The 22484-nt window shown below is 35.7% G+C and overlaps 1 protein-coding gene across 4 annotated transcripts in view; it reads right to left on the reverse strand.

Moving 5' to 3' along the window:
* The window catches only part of STRN3 (striatin 3), a 66856-nt gene that overhangs the window by 42168 nt on the left and 2204 nt on the right, over positions 1 to 22484 (reverse strand). For all 4 annotated transcript variants that reach the window (XM_040599852.1, XM_040599851.1, XM_040599855.1 and 1 more), the window contains exon 2: positions 3237 to 3340. In XM_040599852.1, the coding sequence (XP_040455786.1) occupies positions 3237 to 3340 (104 nt within the window). The remainder of the gene's footprint in view (positions 1 to 3236; positions 3341 to 22484) is intronic.

Here is a 22484-nt window from a genome sequence, read left to right on the forward strand (position 1 = left end):
TGTTCAATTTAGAGCTGTGGCAAATACTATTTAGGAGCAGTTGTTCCATTCTAGAGCTACAATTTCAAAACAATTAAAATTCTGCTTTAATTGTTCATTAGAGAAGATAATGATGTTATATCTAATCTAAAATTATACCAAATAAGCCAAAATATTGCTGCATGTAACCAGGTCAGTTGTGTCTTTCACATCACATCTGATGCTCAACTTCAATTTCACAGCAAGAAATTAAATTTTTAAATTCCAATAAACTATATATTTGCACATGTATTCCTTTCCATAATTTCACACAAACAAGGGTAATTATTACAGATCTTAAAAATCACTAACTAGCTACAGTGTTGTTGACAAGTCAGGGATGTTACTCCCCCATATCACACAGTAACTGAATTCTACAAGAGGCATCTTTTGAATCCTTTGAGTATTGACTTGATATTCTTCTAAGGCTAAATTTCCATGAGTGAAAAAAAGAGGACAAACAGTGCCCTAAGTTGTTTTAACTGCTTGCTGCTATTTAACTGTTGAATCCCATCACTCAAGGATATAAGCCAGCTCCAGTCCAAACCCCATGAAGTCAAAATATAGCCACAGTTTTATGATCTCAGCAAGCCTTATTAATTTAAACACAACCATGCTAATGAAGCTTGGAGCAGAGTGGCTCAGAGTACACAACAGAAGTGGTCTGACTGGTCTGTAGAGCACCATAAAGGAATATACGCTAGCAACAAACAATCCTATACATACAACTACAGGCCTAATTTTATTACAGAAATTGATACAGAACTACCAAAATATTTAAGGATATTAAAATAATAAAAAATTACTTCTCTAAAACTTTATCACACATTGTACACCGACTTAAGAGATAAATACTAGAAATATCAAGCTGTTTTTGTAACTACTACTGGATTTTATTTAATCTTACATAATGATGTCCTGTTTCATACCCTTCTGAGAAATCACAACAGTTATCATTGCCTGAATGAGTTTGTTTCTGACTCCCTATAATCTGATATTTCACTGCATAAAACTTTTTGACAGCATCAGGGAGTCAGCAACAAGAGGAGGAAAAAGGACATAGAGAAGAATCAGGTGCAACATTAAAAACTGTTGTCAAGAATTTTCAGACCTGAAATTCTCAGAATTTCTTTTGCTTTAGACACTGGTTTTTCTTCATTAGTTTTGATTCTTTACTCAGAGGAAGAATGGCAAAAAAATAACATCCATTGTCCTGAACTCTTCATTCAGTGCAACAACCAAGAAACTAACATACTATCATTCTTGGATGATTTACTGGCAAGTCAGTACCTACTTGCTTTCCTTACTCAATTGGTCATACTCTTGCAATTAGATCCCCTCAAACTACTGAGCATTTGTAGCAAAAAAAAATAACAGAAAACTTCCTTGTTGCCTCCCACACATTCACCAATCAACCCCAGAGTTTCAGTTCCTGTTTTTAGCAATCTTCATGAGAATTCTGGCTGGGACTTAAGCAAGGATTTTCCTCTTGAAAAGTATGCAGTGTTGGCTTGTACCACTAGCTGCAAGAACTAAAGCAAACTGCATGTTTCTGCTGTTCTGCTTCTTTTGTACATATGTTTACAAGTTTCTTGCCCATCAGATGAATTTTGGAATTTCATGGGAAGGCAAACTATGAAGGCAGCTGCATTTCAGGAGAAAGCAGGAGTGAGCTTTCACCAACACCACTCATCTTCTGCATTCTGTTATATGATGTCTTCACACTCCAGCTGTAATTAACTGCCTCTGATGTATTTCAATAAGTAGGCAATCCTCACAGCCTTATGGTATGCATTTGCAGAAAGCCTCTCAGTGCAGCACAGAGTTTATTACTGCCAAAAGAACCAAACTGGTCTTCAACTTCACAAAGTTACTTATACCCAAGACACTTGGGTCTGCTATAATAGCATATTATTCCTTTGATACACGCAGTGTTCTTTATAAGAGCACCCACACCCAAACACTTTGCATACTTTTCATCTGCCTTGAATCCAGCGTGACTTGGACATTACCTATATGATGTAACCACCTAACTTTCAGCCTTACACTGGTTGGAAACCTTGAGTTACTTTCCATTTGAGGACAGGGCTGAATGAAGAAATAGATCCTTTCTGCCCATTACTTTACCAGAAAACACATGTGCTGATATTGCTTTCCACATGAACATATGCCCTTTTCTGAAGCACCTCTATACTGGATGGTTCAGACAGAGGTATGTACGCATCCTTGCCAGAACATTATTTTTAATATGAAACTAACTAATCAAAGTTATTTCTGTACTAGTCACTTACCCATACTACTAACTGAAAATTTAACATACATTTAGACATACACTTGGACAACTAACTTAATGTCCAGGTGAAGCCTCACAATACTCTGCTACAAATTTTTAAGATTGCTCTGGCAGGAATGTCCCCCTCAAATCAAAATGAACAACTAAAGCTATCTCTTTTGTTGTCTGATCCTCAAGATGTTTACACTGTTGAATTCAGCTACATTTTAAGAGCAAGAGAAAATTAAATATAAGAATTGAGCCCACTACTGAAAATATAGGCAAATGACAAGATTATTTCCCTAGTGGTTTTGCAAAATCAAGTACTAATTTTGATCAAACAAAATAACCAGGCGACAGAAGAACACACAGGTTTGAAGGCCATTAGCCTGCATGGACTGAATGCAATTTTAATTTTTAAAGCATTAATTAATGCTACAGAAAACATACCCACTGAGACTAGAATAAAAACCCAATACTTCAAAATGTAATACTAACTTTTAAAGGACTCTGTTATGTCACAAAATATAGTTTCCATCGTGCAACACACACAAAGTAGTTGTAGGGAATCAAGAGAAAAGTACTTCTATTCCTTTCAAGTTTAATACCACTGAAGAGCAGATAAAGGCATAGTAATAAGGCAGAAACAGTTTTAGAATGTTTATTCTTCCTTAATATACTATTCTCTAACTCATAAAAGAGAAACTGCAATTTGAACTTTGTGTGTTTAGGACACTAGCCCAAACAATTTGAAAATTATACTTTTTATTATAGCAGACACTAACATTTAATCAGAAAACATAGTGTAAAAATGACCAACCATAAAGACAGTTTACATAAAGTAACATAGAATCATCTAGCAAAGATAGTTCACAATGTGATCGAATTCCTTCTAGTCTGTAAAGTCTTCCAGGTCAGATAAAAACTGAACAGTTTTTATACCTACCTTTCTTGTTTTAATGCATATTCTAACATTTTTATTCTTCTTACTAAATCTTTCTTCAAATTTTCTTGACCCTTTCTTTCCCCTTGTAAAAACGCTATCCGAGCCTGAAAACACATAAAAAAAAAATATGGATTTTATTCCATTCTGTTCCCAAATCAAAGCAATGAAGTCTGGCTTGGAAGGAAGAAAAAAAAAAAAAAAAAAAAAGGCACAAACACCAAAACCAAACCGTTTCACATTAATAATTTCAGTCAGTCATTAACAACAATATTTCTGCCCTAGAGACTAAGTATTATTTTCTGTTCATAAATGTTGGCAACTTTGCCTTGAAATAAAGGTATTAGTATAGTAACTCTAAAAGAAGGCATAAACAGCAGTCATGTTAAACATTTTAATATATGCACACATTTTCATCCTTATGGCATTGTTTGCATGAATTCTACTATATATTTTCGTCCAAACCCAAAGCCTTATTAAAATAGGTACACAGCATACTTTTAAGCATTTTAGGTTTTAATGCCAGTATATTGAACAGATTACATGAATTCAAATACAGGATTTATAAATCCATTATAGAGGAAACAACTATTTTATGGATTCACATTTTACTTACTACTGAAGACAGCTGAAGGTCAGAATATCACAGGAGAATTGATTTTTGTGTGAAGTTCTATATGGAGAAAAAGAATGCTTTTTTTTTTTTTTAAAGCATCAATCATATTACCCACCTAACTTACAAATAAGTAATGAAGCTTCCCACTTGCCTGCTTAGTAGATAGCTTGTATGTTCTACTGTATTTATTGTTATCTTAACTAATGCAAAAGGTCTGGTGGAAAACTACAGTAGTTGAAAAATAAAGGTAGTAAAGTTTGTTGAGAAAGAATTAGTCTCTTCACTACAAAGTGAAAGGACTTATATTTTGTCATTTGCAAGCCAAAATCCTATGGAAGACAAGGGAATTTGCACATGTGAATACAGAATTTAAATAGTTAATGGTATTACTGGATTGGCCATCATCACAAGAAACCACAGACTCATTTGCCCTCATTATGACTTTAAATTGACTGAAGTCATTGGATAGCTAATTCAAGACAAGATTTAATACATATTTTTCTTGAAAGAGGGATTAGAAAAATAGAATATGGGGAGTAAAGCTAAGACCACTTTGTTCTACAGAGCTGAAGATGGACTAAGAAACAGCAGAGCTTTAATCAGCACCTAATCCATCCCCTTGAAGATTCTGTTAAAAGCAATGGTTGTACACTTTCATTACTTTCAGTGGTTAAGAGTCTGAAACAGTCTAACCAGGATAGCATTCTTGCATTGCTCCTTTCTCAAGAGTAAGTGATTAACATATAGAACTTCACACATCAGCCCTGATTTTAGCCCCCCTGGCCTTCTGCTTAATAATAAACCAAATTATAATGCGTTCTTTCACCTTGCATTAGCCAACTAATGATTTGATCAATTAAAATTTAAAATCCTAGTGAGAACAAGACAGTTACATTTCAGTTAAAAGTCTGTCATCAAAGCATTCTCAACTAACCACTGCCATTTGGTGAGAAAGAGTAATTCACCAAACAGTGCATGGCAATGGAGAAGGGGGTGGGGGGGAAAACCAACACCAGACTTAGTAATGATTGCACAGGTACTTCAAAATAAAGTGTAGAGACCAAGATTCAGAATCAGCTATTTTAAACAGTGGGCTCCCAATGGAAGGGGATGGAGAGAGCTGAACAAACCCAACAAATACACTCAACTGCAATTATGTTTCTTAGATTCTAAAAAATACCATACCACTGCCTCTAATTCAAAAGAGGGTTAACAGCCTTCTGTAGAAAACTACAAGTATACATAATTTGCCCTCCTCTAGTACCTAAAGCAGCAAATGACCAGACAATTTCACAAGACCAGCTTGTTACCCCAATTTTCACTAGCTGAGGATAAGACAACAAAAAAATAGTGTCTTTATACATAAATACGGAAGTACACATAAAATAGATATAAAAGTGGGTTGTTGTTTGTTTTGTTTTTTTTTTAAATAATCACTTTACATGCATGCAATACCATACTTCAAACATTTGGAAATTACTGTGTGCACACAGATCTTTTTTACAAAAAAAAAAACCCTGCATACTTTGATAATTATCATCTAAGAAAGGTTATGAAAGCTTTTATGCTCATGGACTTGAATGCAGTTCTCAACTCTTTCCAAAACTCAAGTCTTCTGTAAACGATGGTCTCCTTCCCTTCTATTAGTCTTCTTTCATTGGTCAGCACCTTTTCGTAAGTATTTGACAAATCTTAGTTGCCAGCTGCAGCTGTTGGGCCTTATTTAATCTTCAGTTTGCTGATAATGGAGAGGAAAATAATATAGCTGCAATCATACACAGAGGGAGCCATCTGCTCCTAAACGCTCACAGCCAAACTATTTCCTTCTTCTGGAAATACTTCTGAAGCACTTGACGAAATAGAATTAAGTCTCCATATTTACTAGATATTACCTAGATCTCGTATTTTTCAATTATACAGGTTAATGAGCTGAGTGATCCTACAAAGCAATATACTACAGAAATAATGTTACAAAAATAAACACAACCCAAAAGTCCACCCCATGAAAAAAGCCCTCAAAAAATCTTTTATATACAATTGTATGTATAATAATCTTCAAAAGGTTGAACAGAAAGATTGCCACATATGAATGCACTTCATAGTCGGGTTTTTGACATTTTTGTCAATATTAGCAGACTTTTAGCATCACTTTCTGTAATTGCTTATATACATATTTGACTGATTTTAGGAATTATTTTTTTAAAACTTCATTTGTAACCATCACATGGTTAAAATGTAATAGAAGTTATCTATGCAGAAGTTAAGAGCTTTATCTTAGAAATACGAAAAAAATCAGTTTAGTCCTTAGGAACACTTAGTCATCAAGTCCCTCAATACAAACCCAATAATAAGATCACTGCAGATTTGCTGTATAAATTACATTAATCAACTTGCTTCCTTCAGTATTGAACTGAGAAATAAGAGGTGTCAAAACTATCACTTGACATGTTGCATGACAACGAGCCCTAAGAATTAACAGAGAATTTCCCGACACTGACTTTTCTGAAGAGCAGTAAATCTCAGGTTCAATAAAAACAAAAAGTAAACAGATCAGTCTCCCTCAAGGTTGCTGTACTCTTACATTCCATAGACAAACACTTAAGAAATACACTCTATATAATACAACTTTCTCAATCCTTAGATATTCCCTTCCTTAGAAACAATTCTCAGGAGAGCTACATTCAATATGATTTCTAACTACACTAATGATTAAAGATTGACTGGCACTAAAATTAGGAAACGAAATGGCACAGAACAATTTGGTACTCACCTTCCCTCCCTCACTCCCAGTTACGACATATTCTTCCCATTGTCTTAAACCAATCTGCAAGTCCCCAGGCTAATACTAACAGGAGCAATCCTCCTCCTATTTCTGTTCCTTTTACTGTGCTGACTTAGCTGCTTCTGCCACCACACATTAAGTCTACTGAGGAAATCATTCTATTTATTTTTTACTCAGTTCTGAATTACATCAGTTTCCTGATCCTACTCTGTATAGCCATGGGAGTACTTTGGCTGGCACAAGGGATGCAAACAGGATACTGAAGTAACAGCTCCTTTCAGTGACAACATGGTCTGAGATCAGCCTAAACTTACCATGATATCATAACCTGCATGTCCAGGGCATAAAAGTTGCAAAAACAAGAGTAGAGAGGCTAAGAAAACAAAATACAGGACAAGTCCTAACTCTTTTGAATTACAAATTCAATCAAAATGTATTTTTAAAAGTGTATTAGCAAGACCATTTCTTAAGGGGGAGAAAACGTTATTTTACAGAACATGTATAAAACACTGGATCTGCAAGGAAAAACATAGCCTCCCATGGCTTTAAAGAAAATCCAGCTGAATTTAGCTGTGTACAGATTCTGTTGGATTTTTTCTTTTTTCTTCAGATTCTTCAAACAAGTTCAACCAGGAGCCTCTTTTGCAGGGCAGATTCCTTCTCTTCTACCAGTCTGTCCCATTTTGATATTTAAGGTAGTTTCACAGATCTCCAAGATCCACTATCTTTCTACAAAATTCAGTGACACTTGACAACTCTGGGCTCCCTCTGCACCTTCGCCCTCAGCTGTAAATAAGAGTACCACCACATGAACTTGCACGGTTTTATTATGAAAGTGAATTCACGGAGCTCCGAGCAGCAGATAAGTGACAGACACTCTGTATTTGTGCAAGGAAGCATGAAATATGCCTGAAACCAGGCAAGATGGAATACAAGGATAAAAAGAATTACTGAGCAGCTACTTGAATAGTACAGAACCCACAAAAAAGAACTGTCTGAGGTTAAACAACTACAGAATGCACATATATCAGGGGACAAACAAAAAATCTAACACCTAATATTCTAGACTTTGTAAACTTTTTTAATTTTTATTTAATTTATTTAATTTTTTTTAAAATACTGCTTTAAGGGCAGCTGCATTTCAGACATACATGCACTACATTTCGTATCTGGAAAGATTTTTATCTTTTAAGTAGAAAGTGTGACCATGGGGAAACCAGGCAATAGTCTTTCACACAATGAACTGCAAGACCTCAAACAAGAAAATGAAGTTTTCCTTGAACGGTAGGAAATAAGTAAATCACTGATTACACTGTTTGATCAAAGTGTAATGGATGATTTAAAGTAGTTCACTGAAGAACTTCCATGTAACTTTAAATTATTAGAAGTACTGCATTTCACAGAGAAGCTGATAAATCAAAATGTAATAAAAAATGTTTTCTGGGAAGAAAATGAGCAATTCCTTTTCCTTCTTTTTAAAGAAGCTTGAAAGGTCCTCAAACTTAGAAATTAATGCTCTGCACTTCCTACAGCACTACCTATAACAGCAGCATTCATATTAAAACCGCATTTTATTGCCTCAACTGCACAGAAAAGCCCGATTTAAAGACAATCTTCACATTGATCAAACATATTCCTCTTAGTCATTTAACCACTGAGGACAAAGGACATAAGTTACTACAGCATTTTGGGCAGGTAAAATTGCATATGCAACCTAAAGGGTGTATAACAACTACATACAGGATTTCATAGTCTTATTTAATTAATAAATCCAGATATGCAGTGTTTGAAATATTCAAACATCTCAAACCTGGCAAAACATAACCAAAGAAAAAAAGGCATGAAACCTGAATGGTAAAGGAGGTAAGACAGATTAAAGGACTTGCCTTACACTGTTTGTACAGGGAAGTGTTAGTGTTCCATTCAAACAATCAAATTCTAATGGATTTACCAATACAGGAAGGAATGCAATCAGTGAGTATACTTTCTTTCCAGTTGTAAACATTGTTAACTCTCAGACTCTAGAAGTGTTATTTTTAAAAAATTAAACTATATGTAAAGCAATGCCAGCTGCAATGCAATGCCTGTGTTTTCTTTTTCTAAAGTCTATTCAGACTTCTGGAAGGAAGGAAGGAAAGGCCTTCAGTATTTTTGAAAGAACTGCAACACACTGAAGCAGCTTGAATATACATACCCAGTGCACACACAAGTGTATGCTTATCCTACTAGGGCATGCCACAAAGCTCAAAACAATAGTAAAATATTTCTGTAAATATTTTGTTTTAATCACAAAATTATTGTCACACACAAAAACTAACTTCATATTTATTTTTAAAAGTTTATTGTGCCAAAGATGAAGGAGAACACTGTTTTCAAAAACTAAAAAATACTATGGAGGTGAAAGATTTGACTCATAACAGTAAGAGTCATAACATAAACAATGGACACACCTGTGTAGCTACTGATGGTCTAGTTCCCATTCACAAAAGGAAAGCTGAACAGAAGAGAAGCCTTCACTTTCAGTTTTCGACACAGTTTAAAACCATCTCATTCAGAACACCTAAACATCACACATGTAAGCGTTAAGCACTTCAAAGAGTTTTAGTGTATCCTTACGGACTTGATTATGTCTATACATTTATTACAATTAATCTTATACTGTCAACTGAGGACTGAAAGAAGATACCTTGACTATTTTAAATAAATTTATATAAAAAAATAAAAACCAATCTTTATTTTGCAAATTAAAGTCTCAGGCACAATTCTCTCCAGTAAGCTGTGCAGTGAGATGTCACTGGTCTTATCAAGATCATACATGTTTCAAAGATATACCACTTTTAAATATCCTGTAAAATGAACAATAATTGAAAGACTTCAAATGAGAAACATTACCTCTCACATGTTAACAGAAAACCTTTATTTCATACCATAAGCCCGGGTTTAAGGTGCAGAAAAAAAAAAAATCAACAGCTAGTTAATACAAGTGTATATTTGAACAACATTTGCAAATGAAGATCATTTTCTGCACAACCTTATGAACACTCAGTTAAATACCAGGTCAGTAACTACTGCATGCAAAGTAGCAATGGTATTAAGATGTCTCCTGAAGGTTCCCTTTTTTATGGATCTTTTCCATTTGCACCGATAATCATTTCTTACTCCTCAACCAGTACTTTTTCTAAAGACTCATCTGATCACTTTCTGATTGCTTTTCAAAAGCAATACTTAAGCACTAGAAAACTGACATACTTGAGCAACTGTCCCACAAGAGCGGTAGACAGAAAACTCAGCTAGCTCTAAAGAGAAATTTGGCAGGTTAGTGACACAACTGACAGATACAAGAGAACTTACTCATCCCTAAGTCCCCTTCGGCCCTGCAATGCGTATGGCGAAGACCGTGCTTCCAGAACTCCCTCCTTCCCTGAAGCTGTCCTTCCTCTTTACCACTACCACCGTATCACCCCCAGTCATTCAGATTCAACAGTTTGCTTCTTTTCACTACAGGGCCAAATACTGTCAAGTTTCATCAGCTTCCTTGAACAATTTACAGAAAATCCAGCCTTCAAATTTGCCCTATTCTGCGCTAAGGTCAAACTTCTAAGCCACAACTTAAACTCAGTATGAGACTGCCTTCATTCTGTCACTATTCCTTACTAGAAATTTTCCATGGAATCATTTTTTCTTGTGCTAGGATTTTAATAGCCACTCTCCTAACCAACACAGTATTTAGGAATACTGGAGTCACAAAACTCAGATTAACTTGTGGATGTGTTTTTAGAGACTAACACAGTCTAAATTTCATGGTCTGGGAACTAAGTAAATCAACTGTCAATAGATGCCTATCCAGCACACAGAAACTAGCAGCGGGGGTGTGTGTGTAGTCACTCGAGACTATCAGGCCCCAAAAAAGTTAGAGGCCACTAAAACCTATGGATTCAAACTCTCTTACAACAAACATTCCTGTCAAAGACTGATTTTTTGGGATAACAAATATAAGTGCCTTGGAAGTTTAACATATTGACTGCTCTTGTTCTCAAGTGTTCTTCATGCAACAACAGACTTCCAAAATTTTGTTCCAGTTAAAAACTTACAAAATACTGAGCACAGTTTAATTTATAAATAAGTTTTTCTTTTCCATTTTAGTCCCAGAGGCAATCCTTAAGAAAAGTAAGTTGCTGCCTAGGAATTTTTAAAAGAACTGTCATCTTCCTGGGAGAAGATTCTATTCTGTAACACTGAATTAGACACAGAAAAAATTAACTTCAGGAAAAGTGAAGTTCATCTGGTAATTATCATCAAGATACTGCAAGAGAACTACACTACAGTGCTCCATGCCACAGTGTTAGAATATTAGCCCCTGTCCCTGTATGCCAGCTCTCCTCCCAACACACCTCACAATTTCTGTAGGCATTTTATTTTAGCATCATTAAAGACTCCTCCACTAGCAAATTTTAATTTTCCTTTGCAAATCATCAAGAACGTCAGCATCTAAGCAGACCCAAGATCCAGCAAACTTTAGCTGAAAGCTGTTCAAGAGCTGTAATAATTTCTTGAATCAACTGACAGTTAACAGGAATGCTTGCAGGTACTAGATTACCTAACCAGACACAAATGCTCATTTTGACCTCAAAAAACACTCACTCATTTTTACCTCCAAGTTATTCTATCTTCACCAACATCAATATAATTCTACTGAGACATTACAATCTTTCCATTCAAACATCAAACTGAATGCCATAACTCAAGACAATTAAGTAGCCAAGTAAAACATAAGCAGCAAAAGTTATTTCTTACTACTTACAAACACTGTTCTGTGAGGAGTCTGGATAGTGTACCTCAACTGCATTCCTTTAGCAGGTTGAATAATCTATGAAACATGTTTGGACACAAGCTCCCAAGACTCCAAGGCAGTTTTGCTTCTAATAATAATGTAAGAAAGCTCTGCAAATAAATGTAAATTAAACTAAGATCTCTTTACAATCAGAACTGTTTGAAAACATAAGTATCCTTCAAGAAAGTATGTACTTCCTGAACATCAAGTCATGTAAAAATGAAACTAGGAATCCTACATCTGTTCTCTTCATTGACTTGCTATGGGACTTTATTTTCCAATAACTAAGAATATTAGTGTTCACGTGACTTTTACAGAAAAAAAATAATGGAGAATGTTAAATAGTTTTACATATCAACACACAGTCACTTTCAATGGGACTACAGAAAACTGTGAGAACTAGAGTTAGGCAGTTTAATCTGCCAATACATAGTTTGGTCAACGCCAAAATGTAACACAAACCACATCCTACATTCACCTCCAGTGTTTCTTTATGAAACTATCTAGCAGGTCTCTGCCACGATATTCACAATAGCACAAAGTTAGATCGTGTTAGTGTCCAAAACAGACTGCTGCCAAAAGCCTCTCACACGCATTACCAAATGAAGCAAGAGTATACACCACACACACCCCCAAAAAAAATAAAACAAACAAAAAACCCAAAACCAAACCCTGCCAAATTTCTTCGTCATTTAACACATCGGAGCTTGAGAGCATCGTGTCTTTCATGCGCCTAGTACTTTCACTGTCTCAATAGTTTTTATAAAGTCAGGTACCTATTGCAAAATATTGGGAATAAACAGAGGACAAAATAAATGTCCTGTATTTTTCCAGGATCAATGCTACCTTCTTTCTTTGCCACATACAGCAGCCAAAAATTAGGGATTTTTTCACAGATTAAAATACATTTTTATTAGACTACCATTTGGTAAGATATCATTTAAGTTTTGCATTTTTAAAATAAAAGTCAGTCACAGTGTTTTCTAAAGGTCTGTGCTGGAAAAAATCCACAACACAATTGCAACACCAGCGTCAAAATCTGAACTCTTGCCAAAAATATCAGCTATCAACTGGAAGTGTTCCCTCCCCCAATTAACAAGACTGTATATAGTATTTCCTATGTAAACTTTCTATTTTGGAACATTTTGTGTATTATTCCAGTACGAAATGCTTAAGGGAAGCAAAGCTTGTAAGCAGTGTCTTCTCTTTGGGCAAACTAATGAAAGCAGACACAGACAAGCTTGTGGACAAGTCAGAGTCCAATCATCAGCTTTGATAAGCAACAGCAAAATACACCGTAACCACAGATTAGATTGTTTTAACCACTTGAGAAATACTCTTGACCATCGCAGCTACGACACCACAGTACAGCAAGTACTTTGAAGACATTTAGCGTCATCATAAATGTCAGTTTATTCATGAAATAATGTTCTAAAGTAATGCTAAAATAATTCCTAAAAAATCTGCACTCTACTTTGAAGTCTCTGAAGCATTTTCTGCCCAGACCCAAAACTCTCATATATATTTACCCATACCACAATAATCAAAGATTCAACAAAGTACAAACTGCTGAACATGTTTGTATCTTCTCTGTGTGCTACTGAAAAACAGGTATAAGCTGCTATAGACAGGTCTGCAATTCACACACAATACTGTGTAATGGTTCTAATTTACAGCACAAACGGATTGCAAAACACAGACTGAAATGCAGTGCAACCAAAGCAATGGTAAGAGACCTTAAAGAAAGATCAGGATTATTTTGCAATCAGGAGTCTTAGAATATACACTGCAAGGGTTCCTGTATGTTTTCTTCTGATTTTAGTTCTTCAAGAACAGTTTATAGCCTGACAGGCATATTAAACAGCCCACCAACTACTAAACTACTGTACTTTGATACAGACTATTGGTAATCTGATAAGGTCTCTATTTTAGCTAATAAATGAAAAAAGTCATTGCCTTTCCTAGCAGAAACTAGCTATGTTGAGTACATTTCACCTATGACAGTACAGATAGCACTGGCTTCCTTTCCATTTAAGACAGCCACTCAATCCTGTGAATATGCAAGATTAATCTACAGTACTCTCATAATCAAATTCCTGCTTACCACTGCAGTCTTCTCCATAATTGGATTAGAACACACAAAGCCAAAGAAGTGATATTGAAAATAAGCAAACTATGCATTTGTGTGGCTGTATGTACTTATAAACACACATACATTTTACTGGAATTTGATTTGGAGAATATGCTTTTTCTATCCAAAGCAGGCAATACATAACACTTTTTATTTTCAATCATACACTTGAAGAGATTAATGCATGACTCCAAAGTCAAGGTGCTGGAGATTCAGCTTTTAAAACACATTTATAAGCTAGCTATCTTGCAAGAGGAAAACAATAGTCCTCTAGGTTCTCTAACAGGATAACTGGAGTGGGAGAACCTAGGAAATTATGTTTTCAAACTAACAATGATGCAAGTAAAATTGATTTAAAAGTCAAGAAGATCAATTAAAGTAGTTTGAAATCTAGACAGAATAGGTATTTAATTCAGTTACCTTTGGACTGATTCAAATATGACTTAAGATTTAAATAAAATAAAAATACCCTGAAAAACCAAACCAACAAAAAAGAAAAAGAAATCCAGGGGTCCAGTTTTTCATTTAATTATGATGCCTTACGAAAAAGCATACAAAGAACTTGTAAACTTAATAGCAGAAAATTAGACTACAGAGTAATATTTTGAATTATTTTGAATCCATTCATATTTCTTCTGTGCCTTCATGTAGAAAGGATTTGTAACTTTTAATTGTACAGAAATTATTTCAGTATTTTACACTTGTTGCCTGATTATTTCTTTGGCTGTTCTACCAAAAAAAAAAAACAACAGCAGCTACCCAACTTAACACATGTATCTGTCACATGATTTATACCCCTTCCTTAGGATAATTTTCCTTTTTTAAGGTGAAGTTTCGGTCTGCTGTGTCATACCCCTGTAAACGATTTTCTACTTTAAATCAGAAAGCGCCTGAATATGTCTAAAACCCAGGGAGACACCTAATAAGGCTGCCTCTCAAACTTCTTTTTGATTAGCCAACAAGACTGAATTCAATGGATCTCTCTTCAAGAGAGGCTGTTATTTCCAGCCCTCAAATTTTTTTTATGTCGAATTTTCAGCATTCTTTTCAAAATTACTACTGAAGAATGGGACATTATATTGCAATGTTGACCTTGCCAGTACTGCACAGATCACAAGACAAAAATCACTTCCCAATTTATAACTCTCACTTAGAAAGCCAGACATCATTAGGGGTTTTACAAATTTCTTTTAGCAGGAAACTCACAGCAGCCCTGGAAGAAAGCAACTCAGCGTATTTATTTCAGCACACAGTCACCCACTGATGCAGTTTCGCTTTCTGCCACTGCCATCTATATTTCCTACATTTCTCCTCAATGCATGAACCTTGCAAGTAGCATCTTTTAAAACCAAGAATAAGTTTCACACCTTGGCCCCATTTCCAACTAAAAATATTCATATACAGTCTTTTAAACTGTTGGGCATTTTTTGGAACACATCTAAGCTAGCAAAAAAGTTTTCTTTCCAAGAAAGTCACTACTACAACCAGTAAGACTAATCATACACCATCAGCATCACTATAGTGGTGCATTACTCCATTAAGATGAAGTTATACTGTTGTTATATACAGCTAATAATCAAGTGCCACAGAGTTTTGTTAGACACAATACTGAATAGAACTAGGCTCTTTATTATTACTAGTGGTTTTAGTACAAGAGCACACATGCCAGAGTGAAGCTGAACACTTTGTAGTGTGGCAGGTCCTTACAATCACTATAGTGGAAAGGGAAGGAAAAATCGCAGCATGGCAAATATCCTCAAGAACATACATTTCCTTTCCAGAACCAGCAACATTATTTATTATTTAGGAATACAGAAGGGGAAAGTATAACCTGCAGCACACTGCTAACACAGTGACCTGAACTGACCTAGACTGTTCTAGTGATGAACACTCATGTCAATGTTCATCAGCTGCAGGTCAGTAACACACATCCCCAAGGAACAGACAGAACGAAAGTAGAAACTACTAGTGTTACAACGAGAATATAAGACGACATCTACATACACATAAAAAAATACAGTATTACAGCGCTAAAAGAGCTTCGCATCATTAAGGTAATGACAATGTTGACAGTAACAAAATCAAATACAATCAAGTTGACGGAAATAAAAGAAAAAACAAAAGAGTAAGACAGTTAAAATACAAGTGTGTAATTAAGTGTTTTAAGGGAAGCATCACAGAAAATTGGTAAGGAATGGGTATTTTGCACCTCCTTAAATGTTAATCTAGCCTCCTGGCACAGAACAGTGCCAGCACTCTCTTAACTTATACCACTATCAGAATTAACACAGCCAGTAGTCCTGCCTTCTACCAATTCAACTGCACAAATCTTGCTAAAGCTATAAAACAGAATATGCCTCATAAAACTTGTAAAGATGTTTACATGTTCTCCTTGAATACTTGTGAGAGTTCTGTTTGTCAGAACAGGATCTTTTTCTTTCCCAGTGTCTCAAGGCGTATCCTAGGATTCTGCTTCTGCACCCTGGGGTCCAGAAGTTAAAGCACCTTATCCTCAAACAATTTTAGTTTCATAACTCTTCAATCGCCAAGTGTTTTAAAGAGTTAAACTTTATACTTATTCCCTACTTTGACATACTGTGATATCTAAAATACAAGCAAATGTACTGAAGCTGTCTGCTGGTAAGCTTTGTATCAAGCAGATCATAGTATTCACCTTGAAAACTGTATTTTGAGATTAAAATTATTTTACACAGAAACAAACCACAGTTTCAAGTTAAATACTAGAATCAAGCATTCTCCAGCTTCTTACAGTGGTCACTAATATAGAGCAATGGGTTGTGAGGGTTTTTTAGATATTTTTTTCTAGAAGGAGTATTACAGAACCAACCTCAAATTTGGTAGCAGTGGTTTGAGTGACCATATTTTGGGTAAAGAGAATCCAAGGTGAGCAAACGGAAGAAACTACACCAAACAACGTATTTAAGGGGGAGGGAAAAAAAAAAAAAGATAATCAGAACTTCAGGCATCTGAAATTTCTTAAGTTCGTTCCCTATTTCAGGATAATTTCAATCAGCTTCCACAGAAGGACAGTTTTTCAGAAGGCTGTGGCCAACATGCAGGATTTTTCAATACAAATATATATATAAACACATAGAGTACCTTCAAAAAGGCTAAGAATGCACTCCATCTTTCAGTTACATTGTTTGGAATTTACTGTGAACCCAGAAAAATTTACTTTTACTCCTAATGGCTAACAGCAGGTTACCACTAATTAGCCATTTTTATAAAAATCCTAGAGGCAGAAAAAACTACACACTACTTGAATTCATGCTGTTGGTTCAGGACTGATCCTGAAGAACAGACAACTTCATAATTAGCTCTTAATACCTGTTGGAGTTGCACAAATGAAGGCAGAAGATATCATTAAACTTAGTATCCTGCTGAGCCATTGCTCCGAATATTTCAAGAACAGTGTGAGTGACAAAAAATAACAATCAGATATGCAAACAAAGCTCTTGCAGGTCATTCTTTGTCCTGAAGATTCACTAAATCAGTGGAGGATCCAACTTCCCTAGCCAGCTCTTCATCAATTAGGAAAAAAGGAAATCATTATCACTTTCTCCAAAGTTCTTAAATGACAAAAAGATGAAGAACACTCACCACTATCTCAAAACCAATTTCCAGTAGGAAATAAATTATTATACCACCAGATACTGCACCCACCAAAAAAAAAAATCCCTCAAAGCGAGTTTTCTTAAAGAGCCATTAAATACACATACATGTGATAGCAATGAAACTAAGACATAAAATACATGTCACAGTGTTTAAAAAAAAAAAAAAGGTAATTTTCACCAAGAAGTGTTACATAACATACTTTTAGGCTGTGCCTAAAAGAAAACCTCACTAGAGTAGCTGTTAACAAATAACAGTTCTGTGCATTGCGTTTAAGTAAGAGTGACTTTACTCCAAATAATTATTTATGAAAAGGCAGTTATTACACAGTAAAAACACTTTTGCGCCAAGTGTTGACAGCAGGGAGTTATTTAGGAACAATATTCCAGGACTGATTACTTAACTACTATGCTGATCAACATCTTCCTATACATAAACCTCATAGCTATTCAGCTATTTCCTATTTGATTTCTACATGGAACTTTACGTGCCTCTGTGTCCTGCATTCTTTCACTGTCTTTTGCCTCTCCGAGGTGTGTACTGCAAGAAAATTATACAGAAATGTTAAAGATCTGAATCAACCGTTTAAATAAGAAAACTGGAAGAACAAGGCTTAAACAGAAAAGCGAACACACTGGGACTTTTTATGATGAACACTCTAATCCTTTAGAGCCACAAACAGTATCTCAATTTTATAGCGAAAGAAGTTAAATATTAACAAAGTACCTACCCTCTTCTTGCAGCAGAAAATCTTATTCCTATTTACCTTTAACTACATTGAGAAATCTCCTTAGTTCATGTAAGGAGAACTGCCTGTCTTTTAGGGTAAGGTCTGATATATAACACTTGCCTTTTAATTTACAGTCAGGTCTTCTCTGTGGATGAATAATCCACAAAAAAAACCCCGAAAACAAACCAAAACAACAATAGCTCTGCACATTTTCAGTTTGGAACTGCTGCCAAGAAGCCTATGAGGAAGGCAGGATTCACCCATACACACACAGAACAACACTTTCAGCCTTCAGTAAACAGGCACCTGAAGTTCTACCAGAGGCTATCTGCCTCTAATGCAGTTGACTGAACAGCTTACAGAAAGCCACAGTAGGGAAACCCTTGATTATGTCTAATTGTCCTCTACCCAAAATACACAGAACTCTCAATTCAGTGCTTTAAATTTCAAAAGGCACTTAACTCTACAAAATATGTAGCCGTTTTCACCATTAGCTTAGAAAAATTATTAATGAACAGAAGTTTCTGGGTTTTACTCTTAGACATTTGCCATTTTGTACTGGAAAAAAGTTTCATTATAAAACAAAGGTATTAAATATGCAAATACTTTATAATGTAAATAAACATTATTCACTTGTACAGACAGTTACTTCTGCACCCCTGCTACAGCAAGCACCTTAACAGCTTGCACGAACTGAAGTTAGCCATTTCAGGTGCGTGTATTACCCACACACCTCATGGCATTTACAAGTATTGCTAACAAGAAAGTTGATCAACTTTTTACAACCTGCTTCATTTTGGTTTTGGTCAGTGGCGGTTAAGTATCCTCTGTCATTTTTGTGGGTTTTTTTAAGGTCTGCTTTTGTAGTTAGTGATGCTTAATTTCATAATGAATACTGAAATACATCTGTAAGACCCAATGAAATAGCCATTTATCAATTATACATATTTTCTAACTTCAATGATCTAGAATACAATCAATAAACAATGCATGTGGTTAAAATACACTGTGCATTTCACAGTTGCAGCATCTGCATTTCCTAACTGTAACCTCTGCATGTTCTATCAGAGTTAATGCCCCTGACATCAATCAGGGTTGTTATTTAAGCAAAACAGTACCAAACCAGCACTATGTGTATTTTCAAACAATCAAACCAAAGCATTTCAAAGCTACCTCATTGGTCATAAGACTAAGACTGGCTACGTCTGGTCAGACCAATAGACGACCAACCCCAGTATGCCACTTGAACTATGGGCAAAAGGTAGCTCCATGGGAGCAGCACAAAACCAGAATAAACCTCAGAAAACATTCCAGATCTCCAAAAACTTGTAAAGCAAAAGTATCCTGAGCCAGAAGTAGTGTTTTAATTTAGACACCCCCAGGGACTTTACTTCCACAAACTCATCCAAACACTTCTTGACCCAAGAGCATTTTAGTATCTACGATAGACCCCTGCACAAAATTTCACTAATTCCTGAAAAGTCAGGGTGGTGGGTTTTTTATATATTTTACTTCATGCTCCCTAGCTGCTGACTGAGACGCATCGATTCTTTCCTTAACTAATGACCATTAACCAAAACTAACCTCTTCCACTTCAAATCATCAAAATGATTTGCTTACCAAAAGCAAGGCAAAATCTATACTATCAGTATTAATTGTTCCTCCAATTTTAAGGGAACATTCCCAGCATTATCCACCCTTCAAATCTGCAACAAATTAAAACAAGCTACATACAATCAAATACTTCAGCAATTGATTCTTGCTACACTTTGTAAACACAGAAGCTCTGAGAAAGGTGGAACACTGCACACTATCTACAATCTGAACATCTTCTCATCTACTTCATGACATTAAGCCATTTACGTACTTACAATTACATGTAAAGTACCTAATTTAGATAATCACCTCGAATCTGAACTATTCCCATGAAGATGCACCTTTTGTTGTTTGGTTTTGTTTGTCGATTATTTTTTTAAAAGAACCACCTATTTGGGATATAACTGCAATATTGATGAGGTTCCCAAAGTTCATAAAATTCCTTTAATAGCTGTTCTCCACACCCCAGGAGAAAGGGTGGAGGAAAGAGAAGCATACAAGTACCATTGGAAATCAGTAGGTTGTTTCGTTGTTTGTTTTTTTTTTTAAACACTTATGTAAAAAATACAAAACGCTCCCACAATGTCAGTGAATAGTTGAGAAAAGAGCATTTGTAAAATTAAACTAGGAACTTCAGTTGTACATCACTAAAGCTGTCTTTATATGGTAGAAAATTTATTAACTGCCATATTAATCTTTATGCACATCTGAGTTAAAAGGATGCATACTGTTTACACTGGAATTGTATATACTTTTTTCTCAGTACTTACATTTCTTAATTATTCTTCCTATTCGTTAAAACATCTGGAAATAGCATCTTCCGTTAATTATCTCTCAACACATTCTTGTGTGACTTTCAAGCGTAAGACAGAGTAGTCAACCTCATTTTCACCTAGTTCAGGAAATGCGAGAAAACTGCACAACTGAGACCTTTGTACTAGCCAAGCATTACCAGCCTGCAAGCCCCATAAGAAAGTGGAATTCTTGATTTCCCCTCAAAAGTTGCAAGTCTTCCTATGACACTCTTGTCAACTTTATCTTCCTTCTCTAAGAGTTACTGTAGTGCACCTCCACAGTGTTTTCCTATACATTTTTCTTTTTCTTTTAGGAGACTGCAGAGCCACTTACCTCCTAAAGGAAACAATTATTTCTAACAAATACGTAATATCCAACAATATGGGCTTGCTATAACTCCTCTAAAGCACACAAACATCTTCAAAAACACCGACTGAACCTATCTCAGTGTAACAGCTACCAACATCAAGGTCATTACACCGACAGATCAAAGTTACAGTTACAATCACAAAACACTGTTACAGTGAAAATGATTCTATTAGTTAACAGACTAGGGAACAGACCCAGTCTATTACTTCAAGCAATCCACACAGTACGCAAGGCCAGATCATTTCCTTTCAACACAGCAGTGAGTAAATGCTAAGAAAGCTACTGTGCTAGACAGCATTACAAGTGAAAGGGGAAAAAGTGTACTATGGTTCAAGTACTGCACTCTTGATACTTTACATTTCTGTACTTGATACTGATTTGTGCACACAGGTTTGGCAAATAGTTATGCTGCATCACTTATGCACACAAACAGAACAGCCATGCACCTGAACAGCTGGAAAAGATAACGTAACATTATTAACATTTAAGATTTACAGTCCAATAGGAACGAGAACTTAAGTCCTCTAGTACAGGACTTCCTAAGAGCCACAGGGTTGAGACGCTTTGTCAGTCATTATGGTTGTGGTACAAACCCCAAGAAAATGAACATGCACTGTAACATGTGTGATTTTATAATGTGTAACATTATAAAAATGTGTCCCATAAACAGGTAGAACAATAGAACAAGAAGTTGATGACAAGATCCGAGGAAGAATAAACTGTTAATGTAGCATCCCTCCCTGCACCCCTATAAGCAAAGAACACTCTTACCAGGGGTGGGCAATTCTTCCAGTCACTTGAACGATACAGGAAAAAAAAAAGGGGGGGAGGGAGGGATATCACTCAGGAATCCCATTAATTTCATACTACAGACAAGGAAGTATCTTATTGTTCCGAAGAGTAAGTGTCAAATTCAGAAGGTAAATAAAATCATATATATTGCTAAGGCATTTGGTTTTCCACATACTTGTTATAAAGCATCGTTTGCAAAGTTATCAAGTTAACTTAGAAAGAACATGTAATTGCCAGCACCAAGAAACAATGTTTAGAGAGTTTACTGTCATGTTGAAAGAAGGAATAAATTACCTGCATGAGAAGACTTGCATCTAAATCATACAACTCTCATACTTCCATATTAATCAGCTGTTGTCATGCTGTGGAATTTTTTTCTTCTTTCAACCCAGGAGGCCTCAATCATCAAAAAGCTCACACTTGTACATAGTATCACAGATGATTAACACTCTCAGCAGGTTCAACGGACAAAACTGTTGTCTGTGGTCCAAACTACTAAGGCTTTTTTAGTCTCAATATGTACAGGGAATTTACAACTCAAGTTGTAGAACAACAGAAAAATGCAGCCCTGGTAAACATATCTCTTCCAAAAATATTTTCAGCACACTCCTGTATCAGTCTTCACTACTATAGAGGTTGACATTTAAAATCCAAAGGTAATGCCCTCCCTCCATTCTATCCTGGGCTTCCAAAGTCATAAAAATCCCCACCCTCATGCATACGTACTGTGTAGTGACTATCCCATCTCTGTCTCATGACCTGATGCACACATGAGGTAAAGTGAATCAACACATATATAGCCAGGGTCAGATCTGTATCGTACCTTCAGAAATAAGCAACGGAAACAGTATGGCCATGGATGGCAAACAGCAATGACAAACAAAAGCAGCAGACTTGGCAGGAACACATCACAGTGTCTAGAGGCCACATGAGTTCACAGCAGCGCTTTTTCAGTCAGACAGAGCTTTCAAAGTCT

The sequence above is a fragment of the Falco naumanni genome, chromosome 7 (assembly GCF_017639655.2).
Source record: "Falco naumanni isolate bFalNau1 chromosome 7, bFalNau1.pat, whole genome shotgun sequence".
In the NCBI taxonomy this organism is placed as follows: Eukaryota; Metazoa; Chordata; class Aves; order Falconiformes; family Falconidae; genus Falco; species Falco naumanni.